Source organism: Nyctibius grandis, chromosome 27 (genome assembly GCF_013368605.1).
Source record: "Nyctibius grandis isolate bNycGra1 chromosome 27, bNycGra1.pri, whole genome shotgun sequence".
In the NCBI taxonomy this organism is placed as follows: Eukaryota; Metazoa; Chordata; class Aves; order Nyctibiiformes; family Nyctibiidae; genus Nyctibius; species Nyctibius grandis.
In genome coordinates, this window is record NC_090684.1 from 124654 (window position 1) to 140612 (window position 15959).

General features: G+C 41.2%; 1 protein-coding gene across 1 annotated transcript; it reads right to left on the reverse strand.

Annotated features, from left to right (window-relative positions):
• Positions 1-7814: 7814 nt before the first annotated feature.
• On the reverse strand, positions 7815-8959 carry TSHB (thyroid stimulating hormone subunit beta). The gene is made up of 2 exons (XM_068419438.1): positions 8798-8959; positions 7815-8057 (listed from the first exon to the last, which is right to left on the reverse strand). Exons 1-2 carry the CDS (start codon positions 8957-8959, stop codon positions 7815-7817), a joined length of 405 nt encoding a protein of 134 aa, XP_068275539.1.
• Between the last annotated feature and the right edge of the window lie 7000 nt (positions 8960-15959).

The window sequence follows — 15959 nt, forward strand, 5'->3', positions numbered from 1 at the left end:
TTTAGATTGCATGTCAGGTATAAAAATTACACTGTGCTTGAAATACCTCAGGGCTTGCGTTTACATAGTTTGTTTCTATATTTTTATTTTTCTATTTGTCATATTTATTCATAAGAGAATGTTCCTTTTAAAACAGCCTAGAAGAGAGAAAGGTTGTCCGCAGAAGGGGAAAATAAATTACATCAAAGGCTCAGAATCTCTTAATTTTCAGCTTATTTGAGATAATTCACCATTTCAGAGAACAGCTTTTTGCTAACAATATCCACATAGCAGCTCTGTCTCTCTGATGATCACTAGTTCAGATTTCTGATGCAGTTGTTCCATACATGATGAGGAAAAGTTCAGCTAAACCATGTGTCTCATTGAAATGGTCTGTGATATCTAACAGGACTTAGCATTTACAAGTCATGGGGTCTTTATTCCACTGAAACAGAATGGAAAGGAGTGGGATTTCAGAAAATGCGTGTATTCTAGTGTGCATGTTTAATGTGGAATATACATCCCTCATGATATTTATCTCTCATTTCCCAAAGAAACTCAAACTCCCATCACTTTTCTGTTACTTCAGGACTGGAAATAGTGTTGCTGTTCCATGTATCTGATTTAATTGACACATCTTGCTGTCTTTTACATCTCTCTTTTCAAATTGTTCAACCACAAACTGCGACACAGAGACAGCTGTGCACTAAATGCTGGGTATGCAGCAGGCGCTGCCAACTGAGCAGTTTCCAGGCCTAGCTTCAAGTACCAGCTGACAGGGAGACATTATATCGTACACCAAAGATGAGTTAGGCTTGTATCACTCTGTTCACAGCTGATTAGCTATGGATGCCATGTAAAAGTAGGGCCCGGGACCTTATTCTGCAAGCATCAGACCAGGAAATAGGGCCCCAATCTGCTGTCTGCTCCTAAGAAAGGCCCAACTGTGAGAATGATACTGGCAGCAAATACATGAGGGTCTCAAGCTGAAACTACGAAAGTAAGTTTCTCACAGCAGACAACTGACATAGCCAAAGCAATTTCCCAGGTACACTTGAGACTGTCCCTACAACTGGTTCTGCTCTAAATAGATAATGGGATTGTATACAACTGGTGTGTCTTCTCCCAAGGTAATACTGACAGAAAGAAGAAACCTGTGTATAGTGTCATTTTTGCCATTCAGAGCAAGACAGCTTTCCAGGAAAACCAGTAAAAATAGCACAATAGGGAAGCCAGTGGCTCAGGTTCCAAGATTATTGCCCTACAGGCATAGAAATTTATTGCAAATAAAGCTCTTTCCTTCTGCTACACTCCCCCTCATAATGACAGTATTTTATTTATTTTAAACACATCTACACATAATTGGTTTTAATTCCTCAAATTTGTAGCACCAGAACGTAATGATAGGACCAGAGTTTACTTCTTTATTTGTTTACTGTTTCTTGTGTAAGTTGGAAGATGCCCACTCCTGCTTTTGAGATGCACTGAATAAAAAGGCAGCTTGCAGAAACTTCTGTTGCTTCCCCAGCCCCCCACTGCCCTAGAAGTACAACAACATCTAAAAGTGCCTTATGAAAACAGGGAAGAGTAGTACAAAGAAACCACCTATAAATCCAGACTTAAGCTGGAAATCAACATGGTATTCATCTACTAGTGCCTTTTAACAGAATCCAGAGATATAGCCTCTTTCGTTGTTTCCTGCTGTTGTGAGTTGCACACTATATTTGCAGTTTTCTCTGCGTCTTAGTAACTGAAAGTCTTTTTTAACTCATTAAGGGACAGAAAGTACAGGTGTTCTTTCCCTGTCAAAGCTGTAAGAATTCTTTTCGGTTGCTTTTAGATCATAGCTTAGTTAACAACTCCAATTTCCACTTACTAGCTTGAGCAGCCCTTTTCAAATGCTCAGATGTCACAGGCGGGGTTATGGCTATCAAAACTGGATGTATAGTGCCCACAGTTTATTGTGCTGCTGCTCTTTCATTTCAGTTCTTGAAAGTGCAAAATCCTTGATCTTTATCAACAGTACAAAATCATTTCCAAGCAACTACACCATACATCTTCAATAAGAAAGCTTTTCAAAGGTAACTAAATCCAAACCAGTATCTAGACTTCCTCAAATACAGTTCATGCTCCAGAGTTGCGTGCCAGGATTTAATTAACAAACTCCAATGCTTGTATGCACCAGATACATAGTAACTGCCATATAAGTCAGCAAAAGTACCCTTTTAGTCCTGTCCCTTTCAGAGGAAAGTGACAAAAAAATCACATCCCTCCACGTGATAATTCTGAAAGCATGTCACACGCTTTTTCTTCTTCTCCTGTCAAACAATTTGTTCTAAAGCGTAAAGATGTAAATTGTTGATGCCCTTATAATATCTCTAAACATCATTATTCACATTTCCCTTGTCTAATTTTTCTAAGTAACTAACTTCAGTGGGAGCTTCATTTGTCACAGAAAAACCCCAGCCAGTTTTGATATCTTGCAGAGATTGCACAGGAGCTGACGACGCACAGCCCTGTAATATCCCTACAATGAAGATTCATATTTCACTGTTCTTCATACTGAAAGTGATAGTTTTATAACAAAATATATTTCATGTGTACTGAAAAAAAAAATTGAGTTATCTTAAGCCTTCAAATGCTATATTTTACAGCCTTGGGATGCTACTGACTAACAGCATCAGATGCTGTTCACAGAAAATGTACATAAACAAAGCTTTTCAATCTTACTTCTTCCTCTCTATCGGTGCTCCGGCCACTAGGTTCCCGAAAACACAAACCACTTCCTATATAATGTATTTGTTTCTACAGCACAAATTCTGATTTTGGACAGAACTGGCGTATCAGTTTATGCTGCAAAGTCTGTGGCAGAATTACCTCTATATCAGCTTTCTTTGAGAGAAAAAAAACCAACTTATTCTGTTGCTGAAATCAGCTTTCACTTCCCCTTAGTCTAATGGGTTCTGAAGTGGCGTTTTATCAGCTTTTCTGTCTTGAATTTGAAACAACTTTCTAATAAAAATAACCTGAAATAAACGACTACCAGAGAGAACGTGTCTCTGCGCCTTCCAGCGTGCGCCGTCAGGACCAGCCCCCCACAAGGTCCCCGCTGTCGCGCTGGGGACGTTCCGCGACGCGGCCCCTCCCGCGAGCGCGGCGCTGAGCTCCGACCGCGGCGGCCAGCGGAGACCCTCCCTCCCACCGCGGCAGCGCTGCCCTCGCCTCACCTCTGCATCCTCGCGCCGGGTCCGGGCAGCAGCTGACGCGGCAGGCGGTCACTCGGCGGCGGCGGCGCCAAAGGTCCGCGGGGCGGCCGCGCGCCCGGCGCGGGGCTCCTCAGGCCGGGGCGCGAGCGCAGGCTGCGGGGCGGGTCTGCCCGGGGCTCGCCCGTCTCCCTCAGCGGTGCCACGGCCCCGGCGCCGGGCCGCGGGCGGGCGGGCGGGCTCCAGGTAAAGGAGCAGGCCTCGGCCGCCGAGGCGAGCACAGCCCCACGCCGGGAACCGGGGCAAGACCCGTCCCGGCGACGGCCTCCGCCTGGCCACGGCTCGCCTCAGCGACCCGCGCGGACGAGCGGGCCCGCCCACTGGGGCGGGGCAGCGGGCGGTACTCGCTCCGCATTGGCTAACGCACTGCGGCCAGTACGCGCGGGCGGTGCTTCGTCCACGCGGCGAGTGTGGAGGGGCGGGAGAGCAGGCGCCGAGGCGGGAGCGGCGCGCGGGGCGGCCGGCGAGCCCTGAGGGGCGGCGGAGCCGCGCGCCGATCCGGCGGGGCCGGGTCAGAGGCGGTCCCGCGCGCGGGCGGGGCCGCGTGCCGCCCCGCGCTGCCCCCTCGGGCCGCCCCTCCTGAGCGCTCGCGGGCCCGCCACGCCCCGCGCCACACCGCAGGGAGCGGCGCGGGCCGGCGGGGCCCTGCGGATGGCCCGCGCGGCGGCGCCCCCTCGAGGCTGGGCGGTGCTGCCCGCCGGGCCGCGAAGCCCTGCGCGGCAGCGCGGCTGCACCCCGCGGTGGCGAACCTTTCCTCCCCGGCCGATCCGCAGGGCAGCAGAGGGCTGTGCGGTTGCGTTCGCATTCCCCGGTTTCAGATGTGTTAATTCGTTTGGGATTGTGCTGCTCAGAGCGGGCCGCAGCGTGGCTGAGGCCTCCCGCGCCGGGCCGCGAGGAAGGCGCTGCGGGCAGGAGTCGACGGGGAGCGGCTGCTCCAGCCCCTGCGCCCCGAGCCCTCCGGTGCCGCACTCCTTGTTACGGGTGGTAGCGGTCGCACGGAGCCCAGGCGCTTGGCTGCAAGCTGGTTAGCAGCAAAGGAGCTGGAGTGAGGGGATGAGCCAGTGTTGGAGCCTCTCCCAGGTGAGAGAGGCCTAACGCATGCGGCAGCGATACCGGTGTTGAGGAGGAGGCCCAGGGCGGTTAAAGGACAAATTTGCCTCAGCCCGGATTCTCATCGATAAGCTCCCTACAAGTCTACTTTGTGTTCAGTGTTACCATGCTTTTCTGTTTCTTCCTGGCCAGAATTAAGATGTTTAGAACAGGTAAGGATGTTAGGATTGTCTGCAAATCCATTGCTTGGATATGTGAAAAGGCATCTTAAGATAAATTAAATGTAAACAAACACCTGACTGTAAGGAATCATCACCTCAATAGATTGCTATCACTGGACCTGAGGGTCTTAAAAGTTGAACACAAATACTGCTGAGACGCCAAAGCAACAAAGTGTTCCAAGGGCATGTAAATGTATATTTAAATAGATGCAATAACACAACCCAAATGTCTTAATTTGGTTTTTTAAGTGTAAAGGAAGTCATCTTAGTTATTTTCCTCTCAGTGATTTTACATAGGCATTAACCATGAAAGTAGACAGCTGTTTTTTGCATGCATGTGTTCATACTGAAGACAAATCTGTCAGTCTCAGCCATAAGGGAGCATTACAATAATTTTACAGTGCTGTTTATTACTGTAAGTAGGCCTAGTTCCCTTTTTTATTTTGCTAAGTGCAAGTGCTGCTTAATCGTAAGCTGACTTAAATTTTCTTATGCTAAATACCCTTTTTAAAGGCTCGGACACCTTAAGAAGGCCGTGTCTGATCTTAAAGCTGAACGTCTTTCTGTGCCATTTACTAGGTAACATAATTGATGCTTTGTTCAGTAAATACCTACTTCCCAGTTTTTTCCTATTATTCTCTAAGTTCTTCACAAACTAGAGAGTAGCAATTAATGTTGCAGCTATTTTCTGAGAACTTGGGAGTCCACAGCTCTTTTGCATGCTGTCACTACGCGTTTTTTACAGTTGTGTTGGCAGCTGGGGAATACCAGACTTTCTCACTGCCAGAAAGTCTTTTGTAACTTAATTGAAACTAACCTCTCTTGGTCCAACAGTCGTAGAAGTAGTCTTGTATATATCTAGACATAACTGGATTGTTTAAACCATAGGTGTAAGGGACACATCTTACGGAAGTAGGGCTCCTACTGTTCTTGCAAAACCCTCTGGATTTTCTATTAATTTTAAACAATGTTTTTGGAGAATTTAAATTTTCAAAGCTTGCCTGTGAAGGCATTTCTTTATCACCAAATTATACATATGACAATTACTGTTCATGCCTTGTGTAGAATCCGTGACAAGCACGCAAATGCCATCAGCTTCTTATTGTGGTTGGCCTGGACAAAGCTTTTACTATTATCACAGAATGGTTGAGGTTGGAAGGAACATCTGGAGGTCATCTGGTCCAACCCTGCCGCTCAAGGAGGGCCACCTAGCAGATTCCCTGAGTCCTTCACAGAGGCTTTGCTGCAGTTGAACTAAAATCAAGGTGTTTGGAACAGAGTTTCAGATTCCAGAAACATTCATGAAAACTGAAAAATTGAAAGCAAGATTTTTCTAAGAAAATTAAATTTCATATTTGTATCCTATGAATTCTGGTTCCTTTATTTACTATTTCAAGCAAAGTGTGAATAGAATATCTAATTTTTTGGGAGCCACAATCCTATTTCTAAAAATGAATTTGCATAAAAAGAAAAAATATACCTTGCATCTCAGTAGTAATATTAGGTGTCACAGTTAAATAGACCTTGCTAACTCATGACAATGCAGTCACGCTGACAGGATGTTACTATTTGAGACACTTCTTTGCCAGAGATGGGAATGTTTATTTGCTAATATTCTAGATCATTCACATTTTGTATATGCCAGTTTTGCTTTTCAGCTTGATTAAATTGTACTTTGATTCACCTTAATGGCCTCTCTGAATGTAATATTTAATTTAAAAATGGAAGTTACTAGAATTTTATAAAGATGAGCAGTAATAAGTTTACAACACAGTATGTAGTATTAAATAAGAATCACATATTGACAATTTATTGTCTGTCATTATATGCTTTGCATTTCAACCTGAGTAAACTTCGGTAATCAGGGTAAAAAAACTCATCTTGTTGGTCAGAAAAGATGTTTCCAGACTTATTTCTCTCTCATGCTTTGAATGGAGTTGGGATTAATTAACCTGTTTAATATATGGTAGTAGCACAAACAGGTGCTGCCATGGTTGTAACTGATGAAATACAGTGCAGGATTAGAGCTGGGTAATGAATATAGCAGTAGGCTGAAATTACTGTTTAGACTTTGCTCCTGTACATGAGAATAAGGTTACATGCCATGCTTGCATGGCAAACTAGATTCTTTTGTCTTTATGATTCCTGCTGCAAAAGAAAAATAATGTTACCATTTCATAATCTTTTCTCCCTCTATGTTAGAAAGGGCTTATTCTATATAAAGAGATGGTGGTAGGACATTGGTGCTGAAACATGCCAGGTCATGATCACCTTTTCCATGGAGATGTTGAAAATTCAGTCATGGAATGCTAGAAGAGTGGGCAGTTGAATATTTATCATCGTCATAGAGTACGTGCTTGGTTCGAGTATCTGTTTGTCAGTATTAATTATTTGACGTGTCTGCTAAAAATTAACTTTCCTTTCTAAGTGGAAAGGAAACATTTGTTAGTTTGAATTTATTTCCTTTTCCTGGCTCTGCACTTCTCACCTGTGCACGTTCAGCACATAGGGTGGGGCTCAGCTCACTTTCCCACTCACAAGGAACCAGCTGACCTGTGTGGGGAAAAAAAGAGTTTTTTCAGAGTTTCACTTTAAGTTTGATGGTATTCCCTTCTGCAGAACGGAGTAGCAAGATTTGACACTTCACTGATTCTTCAGTGCTCACAGAGAGACAAGTTTTTCAAACAATGTACTTCAATAGAAAAGAGAGGCTTACTCCACTAGTGCAGACATTAATTAAAAAGTATGCCTAATGAACACAGGTCTGGACAACGGTGGTGATGACAGAGCTATAGCGTAGGTAAGCAAACTGTGTGTGCTTAGTCCCAGTTGACTACACTGAAGCTGGAGTCTTCAAAAAAAGCTAGTATTACATGTATGGAAAAATACCATTGCTAATATGAAGGCTGTAAGTATATGTTGTCAAAATCTAAATCTAACTAAGATGTTCTATACTAAGAGTATGCATTGCCTTTATTTTCCACTCTGAAATATATCAAATGTTTTGTCTCAGAACATCTCTTCACAAAATACCTGGGATTTATGAGCAAAGGCTTATACATACAGTCATTTCTCCTTCTTCCCCAAAGTAAATTACAGGGGGGTTCTAAATACAAACCTGCGGTCCTATGACTTTGCTTTTGTGCCCGTCACAGACTATCCAGTTAATTGAGGTAACAAGTGATACATCTTTAAAATAAAACTTTGTGCACACCAATTTACAAACCTGTTATGAAATACACTTTTATTTATGTTTAGTTGTGAGCAGAGAGGTACATTTCAACCACATTCTGTTGGAAGCTTACATGTTACAGAGCTTCTGTGGTTTAGTGCAATAGTTTGTCTTAACCTTCTCATGAACACAGTCACTATAATCAGTGTTGCATTTACCACACTTGCAACTTACAGCCACAGGGTAGGAATAATAAGGGATGGTGTGATGAGGGCAGCCCGGAATCAGTGCTGTTTGATACAGCATCTCTTTATATGTGCACACGTTCTGGGACAGAGCACTTTTGAGCAGCAGCTTCTTGCCATTGCTGTCCTACAAAGAAAAAAGAAATACATTGTCTCACTGAAGCATAGATGAATGTCAGAAGACTTCCTGTGATGTTTTCTCAAACATGTAGACAGCAAACATCTTTACACTTAGACTGGCTCTGATATTTTTGGCATACTTCTGTTCAGATCTGTAATTTTGAATTTGCATGTGACTGGGGCTCTCCACCCCTGTACTTATGTTCACCTTGCTTTCATGGTTTTAACTAATCTGCCTGGCTCAGAGTGCTAACAGTGCTTTGTAATCTGTATTGGCTACCTACTGACCAAGGTGGAACTTAAAATGCTATGTTGAACAGCAAAGCTCAAGCATAGTGTTTGGCATGCCTACATAGGAGATAGTCTCCACAGCTAGCTGTCATAACAATAGTGGGAGTAAAAGTTACCCAAGTCATTTATATTAGAGTGACTAAATATAATCTACTTCTCAACTGTTCCATCCTGACCCCACAAACTGACTACAGAGGCTTTGCAGTGACAGCAGCAGTCAGTTCTGTGCTATGCCACTGGCATTATAAACTGCATAGTTCCGGAGGCTAGGCATTTCTCATCCATACCTTTGCAAAAAGCTAACTTGAAAACATGATGGTAGTGCAATTTTGTCTGTGACAAACACTATTAGAATCGCATCGTTTACACACACAATTTTCCAGTGAGAACAGGCACTTGTTTTGCAGTGATGGCTATTATAGAAATAACAGCCTAAAACAGAGTAATGCCTTGTACCCGAGTCATGCAAAATCCAGCGCAGATTGTGGTGTTGATGGCCAGGCAGTAGGCACATTCCCTTTTCTCCACATGGATTACATACTCAGAAGGAGCACAGAGTGATGCTGTTTGACTGAAAGTCAGGCCAAAGAGGAGAGACATCACAAAGAAGCGACTCATGCTAGATGAGGGAAAAACAAACAAACTAAGCAAACCTTAAATAAAATTAGATGTACCTTCCAGCCCTTTTCTCAGACTCTGACAAGAACAGTTATGATAGTCACAGACTAGCGGTAATCTTAACTTTTTTAGCTAACAAATTCTCTCCTATCTCAGACCTTTAATTGAAATAGTACTAAACACTAAACAGAAAAGAAGGGTAAACAAGCCATTAACAACATATAACAAATCCGCTTTCACTTTTCCCCAGTAAAGCATATTACATGGAACTTTTCACTAATGAATGATAAAATGCTGACACAGAAAAATAACAGGAGTGAAAGAATTTAAAAATGTGGCATATGTGAGAGAACATGAGCTCTAGAATAAAACAGACATGCTAAAATAATCTCACTGGTTTAAAAATAATTTTCTAAAGAAAGCATCTTATAAAATGTTCAAGAGAAAAAAAACAGCTGTGCATATATAAAATACTTATTTTTTACTTTCCAGTTGGCTTAGAGGCATGATGAAATGCGAACACTGCCAAGAATTAAATAATAGATTCAAGCAAATTACAATAAAGAACATCAGCAAAGAGTTCAAATCAATGAATCCCCACTTTATCTCTCTGTTGTGCTGACCTCATTTCTCAGACCTGCTGGGTGATCCCAAGAACAAAGCTTTGATTAGCTCCAAGACAATTCCAGGGTCTACTCTCAAGCCTCTAAACTACAAACTTGAAATGACAGTGTCCACAAACATATGGACATCACCCTCTAGTCTCTTCCAGCTGTCACTTTCCCATAGCAAAAGCCATTCATTACACAGTCTGGTTTACCCTGTAGCTGCAACAATGCAAGTCTGGAAAGACCAACCTCTTGTCAGCTGAATTCTTCCCTATTACAGGAACCTGATTCTGCCTTGAGCTGGGAGAGGCAGTGACCCAGCACAAGCTCTGTGTGTGCTTTATAATCTCCAGGCTAATTCCAGGCTGATCTTACTGTTTATATAATTGCATCTGAATTGCTGCTTTCTTATCGCAAAGTCATCTATTGAAAATTCATACTGAACCACAAAGCAAATGTGATAGGAACAAACGTGTCCATAATATCCTAACCTGGAAACTGGAGCTGGAAACCTAATTATTTTAACAGTCATTCTCTTCTCAGGCTTTTAAACTAACCACTGCTTTAAAAAAAGTTATTCTTGATTAATTTAATTGCTACATAGGACAGCAACATCATGACAGGAAGGCTAGCATGGAAATGGAGTCATCCTGAATCACATATGACTAATTCTACACCTATGTTTTATGGAAGTTTAATGAAGTCTGGTTCACTCAGTTTGCTCGTTACCAGGCAGGCACCACTGAGAGATGCAGTGCTATACACATAAAGTGACAAATATCAAATCAAAGCAATTGCTCTACAGTGTGGTAAGGTACAGCCTGACTTTTACCTACTCAAACAAAACACACTGAGAAATTATCTGGTTTTGAACCTACTGAGCAAATATTGAAGTAACAAGCAATTCACACTGAAATACTAATTGACAGGGGAAGAACTTTTAAGAAACAACTCCTTGTAGCACGAGAAGCAAAATACTGCACCAACACCAGTGAAACTGAGATGTCCACAGATGAGACACACACACTCGTGTTTAGGGCTTTGTGGAACACCTGGGAGGAGCAAAAGTAAGAAAGGGTCAAGTCAGCATGCATGTCTTGCAGTGATTCAGCACAAAGCCACTGTCTTCTACTGCTTCATTAGTGTCCAGCCAGCCTTCTCACTATGCTTATTCACTGCAGCTCTGTTAACACCTACTCCTTCAGTTAATCACCTAACTGCCATTTGGACTTTGATCTGATGTATGTCTTATGCAGGTCAACCACATTCTTGATTTACATAGCCATAAGAAATAGGATAAGTGGAGTTTGAGCTGGTAAACATGATCACTTTGGGCTGTTGGAGTGATCCAGTCAGCCCCACGATTGGTGTTTAGCCAATTCCTGAATAATATTGTCTCCTTTTCCTGTGATTTCGGACTGCTGCACACAGCTTTGTGTTCTGGACTAATTCTCCAAGGGTTTTTTTTTTTTTTTGATAACGTGATAGAGCTCTTGTTCTACTAAGATTAGCCAAATGCTTTCTGTTTTCATGGAGTCTTTAATTATGGGTTAATTTCTACCATATAACTTCTCAGGAATTAAATATAACTCTTTCTGGCTTAAGGACATGAGCAGAGCATTAATTGTACTCTCAATAACATCTGTCCATCTACTCTTAGCAACAGAAGTGTAACACTTATTTTGCCACTACTCCAATACGTTATTTAACTCCGTATTTTTCTGACATTTTAAATGCAGTTAAACATACAGGCTACACGAGTATGCAGATACATACACCCATATGTAGATAATGTGTATATATACACACACATTACATATACAGATATACACTACATATATATGTATGGGTTTGGTGGTTTAATCACAGAAGAGAATGTTGGTTCTTGGAAAATCTTAAGAGAATTTCAAAGGAGACAACAATCCTGAAAGGAAAAGGAAACAATGAAACTAAATCCTGTAGAGGACAAAAAGTGCCCAAAATAAGAATAAAAAATGGCATTCCTAAAGCAAGAATATCACATATGACTCTTGCATGCATAGCTGAAGTAGGTACAGCTGATTCTTTAAAGGTTTCACAGTGATTTACAACACAGCTTTAGGCTATTGGAGCTATAGTTGTATACACTGGTTCTGACAGAAAGACCCCCCACATCCAGGTTTAAAGTGTCCTCAACATATCCTATAAGAATATAGGCAGAGGACAGATCAGAGTATGAAGGCTTATATCCTTCGCTGCTTCAAAGTGCTAATTTCTCTGATTTGAGAAAAATGGGTGTAACTGGGTGGGGAATTCAGATTAGGGTAAAAAAGGATCACGAATTTGCTTTAAAAGGATTTAGGAAAATGTCTGCAAACATCAATAGCAAAGAAAAAAATTATAGCAATGCTTGGAAGTCTATCATAGTGAAGATGAAGAAGAGCATGCAACAGTAGAAACTATAGCAACGGGAAAAAAAAGAAAACAACAATCACTGTTAGAAGTGAGAAAATGTAGAAAACTCACATGGGAGGATGGAGACTAGGCAATAAACTTCCGTCAGGACAGAGGCCAACAGTAATGTCAACGGACATTTCTAGATGAAGACAAGCTGTTGATGCAGACCAAGTGCAAAGTCTTCAGAAAGTACATGTGCATTTGAAAATGAACAACGAACATACATATTTGCAAAGATTATTAAATAAATTGTATAAGGAATAAATATTTCAAACTCAACATCATTAGCTAGCTAATGCTAATTTCAACAAGTCTTTGAATACTGAGGAAATTTCAAACGTTAAGAAAAGTGCTAATATTATGCCAATATTTAAAGAGAGAATGTTGACTCGGGCAACTCTCAACCAACCAGTCTGACATCTATCCCTGATAAATCAGGTAAAATAACAGAAAGTTGATACAGGAGTTGAGCAATAAAGAATTAACGGATGAGAACATAATTAATGCCTGTCAAAATGGTGTTACATAAAATAGGTCATGCCACACAAACCTGATTTCATTCTTTGAGGCGATTACAAATTTGGTTGTTAAGGCAACTACGTAGATGCAGCGTCCCTAGTTCCAACTGTCCAGAGACCTACTCTCATGAAGACTTAGAGCTATTAGACAGAGTCCAATGTGGCATTCCTGAATGTTGGGAATTATTAATCACTGGAGCAGGCAGTATAATTTCAGCAGTGCATTTATTCACTGCAACTTTTTTACACATCCTCTGAATGCACTGCAGTGCATTACAGAAATATCTGATCAAGTATTAAGAATGAAAATTAATTTATCTGGAAGCACAATAAATTAGTCTGAATGGACCTTGAGACTAATGTGACTACTGCTGCTCATACTCAGGTGAGCTTCACACTGATATGGACACAGAACCTCTTGGGTACTACCTCTTCTTTGCTGGCATCATGTTAGCCTGCCCATCCGTCAGAGATGCATTAAACATCACCAGAGTGATATACACATTCACATCTCTTCAGTAATTTACACAAACTATTAAGCTGGTAGAAAAACTCTTCCTTGATTGTCCTTCTGGATATGACCATAGAGTTCATTTGCTATGGACCTCTCTGAACCATCTCTTGATGGGACTGAGATTCTACTACCTACTGGGAGCAGCAAGACAAAAGACTGTGGCAGGACAAAGTCCAATGTGGAAATCCAGGAATGCCCGAGGCTTCCTTCATAGAGTTTCCTAAAATCCACAGTTAAAAGTCTGATGCTTATGGATCCATTTCTTTGGTTGCCCCCCTGCTGACCTACAGGCTATTCAGCGACAACAATTTTTAATGTGCTTTTACAGCCATCAGCTTTGTAGCCCTGTTCTGGAACAGCCAGTTACACTGTTAATTATTTATCTTTAACCTTTCTGTTAACTAAACCAATCCATTCACTGACATCAGTTATTTTACACTTTCATTAAGTGACAGACAGTATGCTGATGTTCTACAAGAAGTGTTTCAAGTGATTTCTGTAAACAGAATTTAGTAATCATAATTCTTGGGTTCATTACCCAGGAATCTCTATAATGGGCTACAGAAATTCAGTGCATACTGAAAGCTTATATGTAAAAGTAATTTAATAGGATTCTCTGTCACTGACCAATGCCTAAGATAAAAGTAGGAACAATGAGGAGAAGTTATCACACATTATTCCTACTCAGTCTTCCTCCGTTAGTGGTACAACACAATGAGAACTTAGTGATCTTATAAGCAGGTTAACTTATAGAGCAGAGTAACTCTTGTTTCCACTGCATATAGCACTATGGATATTAAAATAAAAACATGTCCATGCTTGCAAGCAACAGAGAATTAGAAACTATGCTGATGAAAAACAGACAAAGCCAATCAGATTTCTAAAAGATTAGTATTCTGGTAGAGGAATTATTTCCAACCCCATCCTGTTGCAGACCTCCACTGATAAAAGGAAATAAGATCCTAATATGCTGCCATAGAAACAAATGTTTTTGCCAGGTTTTGCATTTAAACAATGTGGCTGCTGAATTTTCAAAGCTCATCTATTGCACGTCTCTCTGTAACAGCTTGAACAGCTCTCATCTCTAATTTATAGATTCACAGATGACCGCTCTGCTCCTTCTTTCCTAGGATTAGCTGCAGCATTTCCTATCAACCACAGATTAAAACAGGCAGTTCTTTGTTGTCTATTGTATGCCAACAATCTCCATTTATGGTCTGAAAATACTCATAATCCTATTTGCTGTTTGGCTCATATGATAGAACACTTTGTATTTGGTTTCATTTTTTGGAAAGTGCTAGATATTTCTGTTGTTCTAAAATACACAATCGCTACACTGAGGACAATTTAAAAAACTCAAACAACGACAAGCCAGAAGCCTTCTGCAATACTATCAAAGATGAATGACCGTACCCACTCAATATCATAACAACACTAAGGGGTAAAAGTCACAGACACTTTTCAGTTTCTAAGGGTTGTATTGTTCTCCTGATTTGACTGGCAATCTGATAAGCAGTCAGTAGGTAATCAGACCAGATCTTCACTGATGAAGATCTGACATGGAGACTTGACACTATGCATATACAATTGACTTTTTTTAGATCAGAATTTAAGCTAATTATATATGCTCAGTATGAACACTAGAGTATGTTTCTGTTTCTCCAGTGCAGCCATCAGCTTTGTAGCTGTCTTTCTCATTGTGGTGTTGCTGTTTCGAGGAACCATTGAGGGAGCTGGGGTTGTTTAGCCTGGAGAAGAGGAGGCTCAGAGGTGACCTTATTGCAGTCTACAACTACCTGAAGGGAGGTTGTAGCAGAGTGGGAGTCGGCCACTTCTTCCAGGCAACCAGCGATAGGACAAGAGGACACAGCCTCAAGCTTCGCCAGGGGAGGCTCAGGTTAGACATTAGGAAGCATTTCTTCTCAGCAAGGGTCATTAGCCATTGGAAGGGGCTGCCCAGGGAGGTGGTGGAGCCACCATCCCTGGAGGTGTTTAAGAAAAGACTGGACATGGCACTTAGTGCCCTGGTCTAGTTGACAGGGTGATGTCAGGGCAATGGTTGGACTCGATGATCCCAGAGGTTTCTTCCAACCTGATTGATTCTGTGATTTTACACTATTTACAGTAAAATAATCTTTCTTGGAAGAACAGGCATCTGGAATTTGTGTGTTAGAAGCAGCTTCTCTGTTCTTCATGTGGTCTAATTTACACTATTTAAGCAGATATATTATAAAATCTCAATATTCTGCAAACATATGAAATATCTTTCCAGCAAGAAAAGTCATTGTAACTTCTCAGAAAATTTGCTTGCATAACACATTCCACTTCCAAATATGGAGAAAAACCAGCATATTCTTTCAGATCTTTGGAGAATATTTGTCAGTTACCTACAATAAAAATCATTATTAATATCACTGCTCAACAGATAAGGCACAAGGAACCCAAACTACTAGCCTATACATAAAATTGCTACACAAAAAGAATTAAGTACATATGTTTTGTTACCTGCTTCAGATGAACCCAGGATTTTGATTTTTCATAATATTTTAAGATGTAACTGCAGTTTTCTTAATTACCTCTAGGCTTTGAAGCAGGTTTTTGTTGTTGTGAAACCAAGATTAATCAAGGATTAACACAGAAATATATGCTATTCTGAACTATTCTTACGCATACATGGCAGAAGCTGTTAGTCCTTAGGAAGGCTGCCTGGTGATTTATATCTGTGTTCTAATACATAAATCAACAACATTTGGTCCCACACTTTACATTTCAGATAAACAATTTAATGACGTCTTAACATTGTTTTTACATTCTCAAAACATGAGTGCATATTTTATTCCTTATGAAGCTGAAATATTTAAACCGATGTAATTCTATTGAAAATTCAATTTTAAAAGTTTCAAAACTGTTTTAACATACTGAAA